The 12,718-nt window shown below is 32.9% G+C and overlaps 1 protein-coding gene across 1 annotated transcript in view; it reads right to left on the bottom strand.

The window, feature by feature from the left end:
* Nucleotides 1–326: 326 nt before the first annotated feature.
* The window catches only part of LOC110021950 (brefeldin A-inhibited guanine nucleotide-exchange protein 2-like), a 29,273-nt gene continuing 16,881 nt past the window's right edge, over nucleotides 327–12,718 (bottom strand). The window contains exons 7-11 of the mRNA XM_020720682.1: nucleotides 6,604–7,109; nucleotides 6,199–6,520; nucleotides 5,687–6,053; nucleotides 4,831–5,519; nucleotides 327–1,321 (exon numbers count right to left, since the gene is read on the bottom strand). Coding sequence (XP_020576341.1) covers nucleotides 698–1,321; nucleotides 4,831–5,519; nucleotides 5,687–6,053; nucleotides 6,199–6,520; nucleotides 6,604–7,109 — 2,508 coding nt within the window. The 3' untranslated portion in view covers nucleotides 327–697. The remainder of the gene's footprint in view (nucleotides 1,322–4,830; nucleotides 5,520–5,686; nucleotides 6,054–6,198; nucleotides 6,521–6,603; nucleotides 7,110–12,718) is intronic.

Genomic DNA, 12,718 nt, shown 5'->3' with positions numbered 1-12,718 from the left:
CATATTATGTAAAAAAACATGGTGACAAATCATGGCTTTCTAGTGTTAATAATATGATGTAAGAAAACATGGTGACATAATATGATGTAAGAAAACATGGTGACAAATCATAACTTCGAAATGTCTATTCATCGAAGTTAAGAAGGCAATAAGTAGGGGCATGTAAATGCAGCATAATTTTAATGTTCTTTTATCATAAAAAGCTCATTTGTAAACGTAGATTTCATCAACCATGTTCCGAGTATTTGTCAATCATTACACGTTGTTTTGCACCCTGTAGCACATGAATTAACCATATGAGAGTCAATAGCTTCCCCAGACAATCAAACAAAAACAAATAGATAACACAAATTTAATAATGGACAAAGAAGTACACTACCGTTCTCCCAAAAAATAAAAAAAAAACAAAGGACAACAAAATCTATAAAATAAATAAAATGTGTAACTGCACCTCCAGCATTTTTTTGGTTACATACTTATCAAAACAAGCCGGTAAACACGCTACCTATTCAAAAGCACACTACCCCCCAAACTTCTCAAGGTACAAAAAAAAATTGCCAATTGCCTAAAGGCTCCCTTAGCATGATTGTAAATTGTAAAATTTGAAAATGATTATGTAAAAAACTTGTATAAATAAAATTAACATAAATGTGAGGCAAAATTTACAGCAGAATAAGAGGATGTTCCACTGAAGTAACTACTGGAGATTCGAGCAAGCCTGAAGCAGAAGTGGCCCGACTTTTGAATCAAGCATCTCACAGAGTACTTCCTGTACCTCATTGGAACCATGCTCGCAGCTTATCAAGCATGAGAGAAGAGGGAAGAACTCGGCCAATTTCTTCTTGAAAGAATTTGCTTCCATTTCACAGATCACATGCAGAGTTGCAACAACAACTGAAGCTCGTGCTGCAAGCTCTCTTCTTTTTGAGGAACCTGTTGGGATTTGCCACAAGGGTCTAACCTGCTTGGCTGCTGCAGAAGCTGGGTGCCAAATTTTTGGGACATCAACATATACTTGAAGGATCTGAGAGCACAGGTTAACTAGAAGACTAATCGCTTCGGTTTCCCCAAAGCCGGTTGGGTTACGTACAACATTTTGTAACAGGGTTAGGCATAGGTAATAGGATTCATTCTCGAGACGGAGTAATGGAGGGTCCTGCATCTGGGTCATGGGACCCAAATCTATTAGCCTTGATCTTAGCTCATTATCACTGTTGATCTTATGAGCATGCAATGCGATGCTATGAAGGGCTTCGAAGAGTACAATGGTGTTTTTTGCTGAGAGAATATCTCTAAACATGTTTACAATCTCTGCCACAGCCTGAAAAAATGATTACAGATGTTTGAAGCTTAAGGATGAAGTAGGGGAGTTCATTTTCATAGAACGTGCAAACGATTGACAAAAAAAAAATATTTCAGTGTTATGAGCAATCGGTGGCATCCAAAGCAATTTTGAAGGCAATGGATGCAAAGAGTTGTTTGAAATTGCCAAGTTCAAAATTTGGTTCATAATTGATGCAGTGCAAGACGCCTAAGTTTAGCTTAGAAAATGTTAACATTTTTATAGGCCAATTAAGAAGAACAGAATCAGATTACAAATTCTGAATTGGACCACATTTTAAGCTTTTATTAGCCCATTTTAATAAATGGCCAAATTTTTCCTTTTATTGAAATTGTATTTATTTTATTAAGTTGCTTTATCTTCTTTCAAATAATGTTAGCTTTGAAATTCATTTCAGAATAAGTTTTAATTGGCATCCAAGCGACCCTCAACATTTATTTGGCAAACTATTTTTTTCTGTTGCTTCTGCCCAAAATACCTTGCACTTCCGTTGACTTCACCAGAAAAGCTCCATTGCATTTTGCCTCGTCAAAATCATTTATAACAAAGCAAAAAAATTTAGCCACTTACCTCCTCGAATCAATGTTTTTCAAAAGCCAAGACAAAGCCACGCATTGCCTTCCTCACTGGCTTTTTAACATATCAATCAAAAAGAAGAAAAACCTATCTTGATATCAATTGCCCTCTTTCCTTCCAAACACAAACAATGGACACTATAAGAAACTCTTAATCTTTTCATCGCCATCCGCTTAAATTTTGATGTTATCATATCTAAAGATAAATAGGGACAAAATATCATGAAGATCAGCATTAACTTTTATCTCACAAAGCAATCTGACCATGTCAATTATCTTATAACCCATAAACATTATTGATGGCTCTAGTTCATGTTACCAAACCTATGATGATGCACAAACCAGCTACTAAATAAATGTTCAATAAAATTTTAGCTCATCTGCCTATGTTCACCAGATTAATTGCTTAAACCACTAGATCACTACACCAAAACAACCACATGGCACTCAACTTCACCGCCATTCTTTTGAGCTATGATGATAGTTCTTCTGAAGTTGATTACAATAATGAACCTCTTACTAATGACGAATTTTAGGATAATGGTACTTGTGAAAATATTTGTGAAATAAAAACTATTTATAGTGTTGAGCTAGACTTGAGGATAATCATGAATTATTAATAACAAAGTTCATTACTATTTCTATGATTGAAGTGTTATCAATTGTTAAGCTAAAGCCTACGTCGGATCAAATGTCTGAGCCTGACAATTTTGTCTCGGAATAGTGTTTCCATCAGATTTTTTTGAGATTCCTGATCCAATTCAATTATCATTATTTAAGGAGACGTGTTACTTAAAATGATTATCATTTGCTTCAGTCACACTTATTAGAACTTAAAATTGTGTTATCATTGTGACCATCATGTAATCAACTTTAGGTCATATTGCAAAAAATGTTGTGTATGAAATTTAGAGCCACCAAACACCCAACACCAAGGTTTTGAAAACCACCAACATCGAACCAGAATAAAAAAATGTTCAAGGGTCATAAGTTGAACTGGGGACTAAAACGATTAATATGATAAACATTAAAATTATTTAAATATGAAATAAAATTGTATAATATGTATATGAAATTTATTTTAAATTAAAAAAATTATAAATATAATATATAAATATAAATAAGTTTATGATATGTATTATCAATACCCAATTCTCATAGCCCAGCACAAAATTTCCATAGATTGGCCCAACCCAGCCAAATTTTCATTTCTGTAGTCATTCACGTAACTCTTTTTCACACATCATTGGGGGAGTTAAACTGTAAATTTAAATTAAAAAAGAAAAAGAAGCTTAGAGGTCACAGTATTATTGATCTTAATTTGCATGTTGATTTCATTTTTAAATCAAGTATAAAAATTTGAAGTTTAAATCTAAAATATCATACCTTTGGCCTAATAAACTTATTTTAAACCAATTAGATCATTGATTAATGTTAATTAATACTAAAAAATTGATATGGGCCCTGTTTTACAAAATTTAAATTAACTGACAGATTCTTTCAAATCAGTATGGATTCACCGATTCACTGATTAAACCGCCAATTTGTGGGGATTCCAGATGATTTGAAGCGGGAGACGGTTTTGTATGAACCTAAACCGGACCAATGATCGGTTCAAAATCAAACCCATTAAACCGCTCGGTCTGAACCAACCTTCATAAGCAAGCCTAAACCTCTGTAACGCGTGCCTTTTAGCCTTCATCCAACTACTGCTCATTGCACAACATGGTCCTTTCTTCCACTAATGATCCAACGACACCACTTTCTTTGATTTGGTTGCCTCTAACAAACTCTTTATAAGATGAGTTCTTTGTTGCCTCTAACAACCAAATAGTGGAGTTCAAATAAGAACATATTTTTGGAGATCATTTCAAAAAGTTTAAATGAACTACAACTGAACTAAAGTTAAATTATTTCTCAACTTTGCTAGGCTTTATCTATTTATGGCCTATTTATAGCCGAATTTTCTTATTTCCAAACATTTTATTTTAGGTGCATTTACATACATACCCCTCAATTTAAATGAATTTACAGACTAACACCTAACTTTTGCTTTATACAATAATACCACCCAAATCTTTCAAATTACCTAATAAATAACACAACTTAAACTTTTAAAAACGGAAATACACATTTTCTTGCATAGATAGGTGATATGTATGTAAAAATTGAAGTTCAGCTGTTAGATAAGTAAATAAATTGGAATTGAGTGTTTTGTAAATTTTCCTTTATTTTATTATGGAGCATTATCATTCTTTTTGAGATAATTTTAAGGTTGAATTATACTTCCATATAGGAATAGATGTGATTTTTAATTTAAACTTTGATCTTATTCTTAATACTCCGTTTCCATAAATAGAGATTGATGGTTTGAAAAAGATATTATTAATTAGTTTACGAGTAGAAATTATTTTGTGCCTCCTGATCCAAATTGTGCTTGTGGTTTTCTCGCTTCCCACCCCCCGTCCATCAATATTTTGGTTCAAGATATTTCTTTTAATGCAGCAAAGCTTTGATGGATAATTCAAGCATCAATTTTAAGGAAACATTTGAAAAAAGGTTATCCTCGTGATGGAGAACTTCTAGCTGTTTTATAGCAAACTCTCACCAATGATTTGGACAATCTGAGTCGCTCCTAGAACTGAATTATCATATAACCCGAGATTTTCCTCTGAAAAAGAATCGACCGCAGTATTCCACTCCCCTACCAGGAGAACAACCAGTCGAGATCAAGAACTGCTTAAAATGGAAATTTTACATAAAATAATAGACCCCAAGTGCAAAATTACCCGTGAAGATTTCTCAGTAATCATCATTCGTATTGGGTGATGTCAAGTAAAATATAGACGTGCTCAAGTAATGACATATCAAAAGCAATTAAGCATGATGAACGAAAGGAGAAAGCTTGCTAACCTGAATCAATAGAAGCTGAACAGCAACACGACATCTAACATCAGTAAGAGCAAAATATAGGGTTCTTGCTTTTTTTCCTTCAAGTTCTTCATTGGTGTATCTTGCTGATCCTTCAGTGCTTGACCCAAAGGAAATTTGTGTCGTCTCTTTAATGACATCAGCAAGATAAGTATCGGATGAAATAAGGGAGAAATCTGGAATTGTGGCTACTGCAGCTTCCTTCAGTGACAGAACAGCCTCACCCCACTTTTCCTCAGTAAGCAGGGACCCTGCTTTACTGATTAAACGAGTAAAGGCCGCAATGCCAATACCAGCAAGGCTCTGATGGGGCCGCTTTATAAAGCTTGTCAGCAACATTAACATTTTCCCTAGGAGAGGATTAACCATATCATAAAATCTGACAAAGAGATCCACAACTAGCTCGAGGGCCAATTTGCATGTTTCATAAAGCCAGACATCTTGATCTGGCTCACTAGAGTCATTTTCAAAATCTTCCGGTTGCATATTTTCACCAGAAGGTTCTATAGCATGTTTGACGTAATCAAATAGTGGGAAAAGAACAAAATCAAAAACTTTGTCCCATAGAGGCAGTGAGAAAATATGGCCATAATTTTCTAATGTATCAAATAGCGCTTGAAGTGCACTTTTCCTGATTTCAGCCCTCATATCAAAGGTGAGTTCAGATAATCCTGTTCAAGGATGAAGAAAAGTAGGATTAACAAATCCTAAACAGATATACCTTGCATATCTATCAGTGTGAGAAAATCATATTGAATTTTGCCAACATAATATGTAAAAAAAAAAGTCATTTTCTCTCCTAGACTACCGAAGAAGAGAAAAGTTAAAAACAAAATACCAGCCAACAAGGGGAACCAAAGAAGCAAATGATCATCCTTATCAGCTAACCGTGTAGCATTTGTTTTTTTCCCTTTATATATCCAAGTAGATGACGGAGCATTATTTGCTGAAGCCACCATCTTGTTTCCAAAATCACCTTCAGCAAGCTTAGTCGCACAGAAGATAAGGAAAGAGATTGCCTGCATGCTAAAATCCTTGCTGAACCTACTATTAGTGAAAGCAATCAGACAATTAATGCAATCTGAGAAAGCCGCATTCTCAGTTTCAGTTATGTATGGGAAGTAATCCTTTATAATCCTCTCGAGAATCTCAAAAGCCAAAAGCACTATGTTCTTGTGCTCATCATAAGAGGCAATGGTGAAGACCTGCAAAAACGTTATTACAAAGTTCATTAGTTTGGGAATAATTTAACTAGAAAACAGCAAATCACTTGAAGCTTTACGATAAATATTTGTAAATATTAGGATGGAAAGCTAGTAAGAAAGTCGGTTTATGAAAATTGGAAATTACCATAAACAAGCTTCTCCATCCAGACTTAACACACTTGACACGAGAGAATACCAACTGGGAGACGCATCTGATAATTAACTCCCTGATCTCAACAGCTTTGCTCTTACGCATAACAATGATAAAGGGCTTCATAAACTCGTTCTGAAAATTGTAGTTAGCTAATTCTTCACGATCCAAGAATTTCATTGCTAACTGGCGCAATGAATCAATTGCAAAAATTGAAACTGAGAGATTATCTGAGCAACCAACGGTGACAAAAAAGTCAGACAGCACATTCCAAATGTGTGACCATACAAGTCTGATTCGGCTCATGTTGTAATGCCTGTTTTAAGCGAAAGATCAAATTATTAAATATTCTAATATATTTTTTCTTCCATCAAAAAGAAAGTAAGACATGATTCTTACGCAATTTCAACTACTTTTGTCAGGCTAAACACGCGTGGGTCAGACGTAGAGCGCAACTCTTCCAAAGTTACCTTGCAAAGAGCTTTAACAAAATAGATTATTGCCTCGCTGTTCAACTTTTGACTTTGTGCAAAGATGCGGTTTATCTCAGAGATTCCAACTTGTTCCAACAAGTGCAGGTTGGAAACTAAGTTGCTCATTTGATCAGAAGTGATCATACCAGAGGCATGACCACCAACACCAGCACTATCATATGATCCCCTTCTTGCAGCTGCAGCAGCTTGTTGAAGCCGCCCAGGCCCTTTTTTCTTCAGCACAGGAAGGATTGATGGATTCATTTTCTTAGATTTATCTAACTCACCCTGTTGAATTGCAAAAAATGCAGCATCCGGAGGAGCACCCTCTCCTAAGAGATTCAAATGTTCAAAACGTGAAACACAAGTCAAGACATGTTCCCAAGCATCTTGCAAGTAATTTCCATCTTCATCTGCAATTAAAATGATTGCCTGAAGAAGCAATATCCATGTAAAAACGTAGAAAATATTAGAAGTCAAAAGCAAACACAGCCATACAAACTTAATTAATCAATTAGGTGGAAGAAAACAGCATGCATTAGCACCAACCATTTTTCATAAAATATGGTATAAAAAAATATTTGAATTTCTAAACAAAAAGAAACATAAAATTTCTGTAAATTTTGTCACAGAAACAGCATTATCAACTAGAAGACAGTTTCTCTGGTTTCTTTACCAAAAGAATTTTCTCCCATACCAAATCATACCAGAAAATCCAGCTAACGGTGATTTCATAGAATTCCATCCTTCCAGAAGCTAAAGATCTACGTCAACTTTAGAATTGAAGTTGTCAGTTGGTTATGTCAATTGTTAGGTTTACTTAAAACCATCTAAACTATGAATAGGCTCCTCATTAAAAATTCAAGGGTGACAGGAAAACAAGAAGATCGCCTTATCGTAACTGGATCATTCATGCAACCTTCCAACGATGCAACGTGGCCAAATGGAAGCACATGATTGGTGTAACATACGAATTAAGCAACGTAGGTAACACCAATCATAAATTGTTCCTTCAGATTGTCCTTCTGCATCCATTGGAGCATACTTACCTAGACTATTTCGATCAGAATTTATGCAGCATAAGGCTTAGAATGTGTTATGAGTAGGGCTAGAAAAAAAGTTCGTTGTTTGCAAACTGCTCATGTTTGGCTCCTTGAGAAACTCGTATTTGAATAATTTGTTAAGCGGGCCGAACAGAAATTTTAATCTCAATTTATAAAGAATTTGAACATAAAAAAACAATTATGTGATCGTGTTAAGCTCATTTTGGCTACAAATAATTTAGGGAATAAATAATTAAATTTTTTTTTTATTAATTTTAAATATTTCTATTAACTATATGAATCATAAACTTGTAATAAGCATTTTTTAATATATTTATTTGATCTCTTATGTTTTATCCAAAAAATTTTAAATATTAATATTTTTAAATAATTCAAGCTAAATACAAGCCACACATGAATAGGCAAATTCAAACGAATTTAACACAAATATGATTCACAAAAAGTTTTAAGCATGAGCCGATTTCAAACAACAAAAAATTCGAACAAATCAAACAAGAACAAACTATAAGCTTGAACAAACTCGGCTCATTGAAACTCCCAGTTACGGTGCTTATAAAAGACACTTTTGTCTTAAATAAAAGTTATTTTGTTAATTTAAGGTTGACTGGAGAACTATGCAACACCAACACTTCTAAACATATGTCGTACTCGTATCGAACACCTATTAGACACCGATATTTTTTCGATACATCCTGAAACTTTTCCGACGCTACAAAATATATGTGTAAATTTTTTTAAGGCCCGTACACGTCCGGAAAACACCTCAACACCGCATCGGACGTGAGCTTAACACGACTTCGAGAAAATGAGACACGAAAATTAGAAAATTATAAATATACGTATAGCATTAATTATGCCTCAATGTTGAAATCGCTCCATCTCTAGTCATGATGAAGCTCCTTCTAACATTCGTCAAAACCGAGCATTGATGGTGCATCTAATATTCATTGAAGCTGAGCATTACTAAATTCTTCTTTGTAATCATAGAATTTTTAAAATTTTAGTATATAAATTAGATTATTAGTTGGACGAATTCTTTTGAAACATATTATATCTGATTTTAAAAATTTATTTTCACAAGCATGAGATTTTATAATAAAAATTAAATTTATAGAGTTAAATTTTAATCTTGCATAATTCGTGTTGTAATATTTTTAATAAGGAATATTCAAAAAATATATAATTTATACTAATAATTAATTAAATATAAAAATGTGGTCATGATGTGTCGTGCCTGATTTTTTTCAATTATGTCGTGTCCCTGTATCGCATTTGTTTGTCTGTGCTTCATAGGTGGAGAAATTTCTCATAAGAATTATGTGATAAAAGGACATCCTGAAGACTTAAAATTAAGTTTATATAAAAGCAATTAGATGAAGATGTTGTACGGATAAAAGTATTATGAAGTTAAAAAACTACTGATATTTAACTTGACTATGGCAAAAGTGAGATATTAAGATGTATGTATAGAAAAACTAGGAATTTAAAGAAATGGTATGAATGACATCTTTAAAAGGTAAGATTGATGAAAATAAATCTATGTTGGTTTGAATATGTACAAAAAAAAGGAAGAAATGCAATCATTGAACAAGTTGATAAGTCAAAGTGATGAAAGCAAAGTTGGTGTTTCATTTTTCTATTGAACAAGAACGATACAATGTATCATATAGAATTCATAGACTGAAAAATAATAAAAATGCAAAAAATTAGTCTTTTAAGATGTGTTTGTTTCAGCTGTGGCTGCACAAAATCTCAGTTCAAAAGCAGCTGTGAAAATTCTATTTTTCAAAAGCTGGTGTTTCAGAAGCAGTTGATTTATTTGAAAAATACAGTTTTAAAAGTGTTGTCTATGGACAAATATCTAAAATACCCTATAGAAGTCATAGTTTTTATAAATATATGTAATTCTTATATTTAACTATATTAAATCAAACAAACATATATACATAATACTAGCTCATTCAATCAACCATATAATATTAATATATTAATATATTGAACGATTTGTAATGCCTGTTCACATTTATCAAATTTACAAATCGACATCTTGGATCCCATAAGCTCCCTCATACAACCACATTATTCTCATTTATTTTAATTCTCTTTTATTTTAATTCATCTCTTCATTTACTTGTTGAACTAATAAATTATTTTCTCATTTATTTAATTCTTAAATTAAACACAAGTCGAATCTAAAACATCTACTCTCCTAATCGGATCATCAGATGGTCGACATTTAATGTGACCAAACCATCTAAGACGACTTTCTCTAATTTTGTCCGTCACAGGAGCTACACCAACCCTATCACGAAAATATTCATTTTGCATTTTGTCTCTAAGTGTAAAGCCACTCATCCACCTAATCATTCTCATCTCGGCAACACTTAACTTATTAGTATGCTTCTCTTTTAAAGGCCAACATTCAGAGTCATAGAGCATTGCAGGTCTCACCACCGTCTTATAAAATTTTCCTTTCAGTCTAAGCGGTACTTTTCTATCACACAAAAAGCCCGAAGAATTCCTCCACTTCAACCAACCAATTTGAATTCTACTATTAACATCCCCATCTATATCACCATCGCTTTGAACAACGGACCCAAGATATCTAAATCGTTCACACCTTTTAATAATTTGATCACCCAAAGTCACACTTCTGTCACTAGAGCTATTACTACTAAAATTACATTCCATGTATTCAGTTTTAGTTCTACTAAAATGAAGGCCTTTAGACTCCAATGTTTTATCCACGAGAAGAATATCATCAGCAAAAAGCATACACCAAGGTACATCCTCTTGTAGATGTCCAGTAAGACCATCCATAATTAAAGCAAAAAGATATGGGCTTAAAGCCGATCCCTGATGTAATCCAACAGAAATAGGAAAATATTTTGTCAATCCTCCTTCAGTTTGAACACAAGTAACAGCTCTAGTATACATATCTTTAATGACTTGAATATAAGTCATATCAACACATTTCTTCTCGAGAACTCTGCAAAGGATATCTCTTGGAACCTTATCGTGAGCTTTTTCTAAATCAATAAAAATCAAATGTAGATTCTCCTTATTATCTCTGAACTTCTCCATCAAACCTCTCAATAAATGTATAGCTTCCATAGTAGACCTGCCCAGCATAAATCCAAATTGATTATGAGAAATTTTTGTGATGCATCTTAACCTATGTTCAATTACCCTCTCCCATAATTTTAAAGTATGACACATCAACTTAATTCCTCTATAATTCGCACACTGTTGTGCATCCCCTTTATTTTTAAAAATGAGGACCAAAATACTCTTCCTCCACCCCTCAGGCATCTTTTTAGTTTTTAAAATAATATTAAAGAGTTTAGTAAGTCAAGAAACTCCCAAATCTCCCAAATATTTCCACACTTCAATTGGGATATCATCTTGTCCTACAGACTTTCCACCCTTGGTTTTCTTTAAAGCCACCTCAACTTCTTTTTTGCTAATGCGACGGTAAAAATGAAACGTTTTATTATTATTCATGATATTAAGATCACTAAGGTCGATCGTATTTTCAAAAACTTCATTAAAAAGTTTATCAAAGTATTTTATGTATTCACGTATCTAACACCCCAATTTTGATTTTTACATTTATTCCACCAAAATATTTCATATCACATCTAATATATCACAATTTTTAGTTAAAAAAAATGAAATACACCTTTCTTATATGTGTAAGGTGGTATATATATAAAATTTGAAATTTTGGCGTAAGATACTTAAATACATAAAAATTGAGTGGTGTGTATGTAAATCCTCAAAATTTACATAAAAATATACTTCTTTTAATCTTAGTCTTAAAAATATTTTTTAAAATTTTTAATTCATTAATTTAGGACATGTGTCTGACAAGTGTGTCCTTTTTTTTTAATAATATTTAAATCCAAAACATTTTTGTCGTGTCAATGTCCGTGTTTGTGTCTGTGTCCATGCTCGAGTTCGCATGGTTCCTTATTTATAAGTGTTTGTGCATCATAGATAATCACTGGTATCACAATCAATAAAATCACACATCCAACTTGCACACACAAGATTAAAAAATGGAAGACGAAATTTTATTCTATCAAAAAATTTAAATTACATTTCCGAGGTACTACATTAATAAATATGAGGCGCAAAATTAATCTAATTCAATTCTAGATATCTATCAAAATCAATTTTTAATTTTACAACTAAACAAATAAATGAAAACTTGTGTATTCCAAGTGAAAAATACAGCAACATGAGATTGAAAAAAGCCGTTAAAGGGGGAAGAATAGTAGAAATTGGAAAAAGAGGTGTCATAGACTTATAAAAATAACACCACACATAAAATAATGAGGCCAAAACAAGACCCACAAAAGAGCAGGGATGTAACAACACACACATAAAATGTAGGAAGCGTAGAAATTTAATAGCCTGTAGTAGTGAACAGACCTCAAGTAGACCTGCTAACAAAAGCACCCTAAAAGGGATTTTTTAAGTTCTCTTGACTGTTTTTGAGGAAGAAAAACCAACAAATAGAAGTAGTGTCTATTTGGGAGGAATTTTGACCACCTTCTCCTCTCTTGTAATTTTCTACAAAAAAGCTGTTTCTGTAGAAGTAAAATAAAATAGTGGCCGCAAAAATAATTTTTCAAAGCAAAAACATAAAAGCGTAAGCCATGGCAAACGAAATCTTAGTATAAGGCATCAAATGTCCAAGCCAGAATCCTTTTTTTTTATTGCCCAAGCCAGAATCTTAATATCCAAATCATAAATATGTTTGATCAACAAAACTGTTGTAAATAACAATCATTAAAAAAAAAACCTAAAAAAGAAAAAAGTTGCAAAAGAACATTGCTACATTTTTTATCGAGATCGATATCCAAGAAATAAAAAGGTGCGATGCGAACCATTCCAGTGCTTTCAACATAATTTTCTCAAAAACCACACAAATCAAAGAGTGAAGATAGTAGCCTACAACATATTATTGAC

The sequence above is a fragment of the Phalaenopsis equestris genome, unplaced genomic scaffold, assembly GCF_001263595.1.
Source record: "Phalaenopsis equestris unplaced genomic scaffold, ASM126359v1 Scaffold000152, whole genome shotgun sequence".
Taxonomy (NCBI): Eukaryota; Viridiplantae; Streptophyta; class Magnoliopsida; order Asparagales; family Orchidaceae; genus Phalaenopsis; species Phalaenopsis equestris.
The sequence above is the reverse complement of the archived record's forward strand: the minus strand, read 5'-3'. Positions and strand labels throughout refer to the sequence as shown.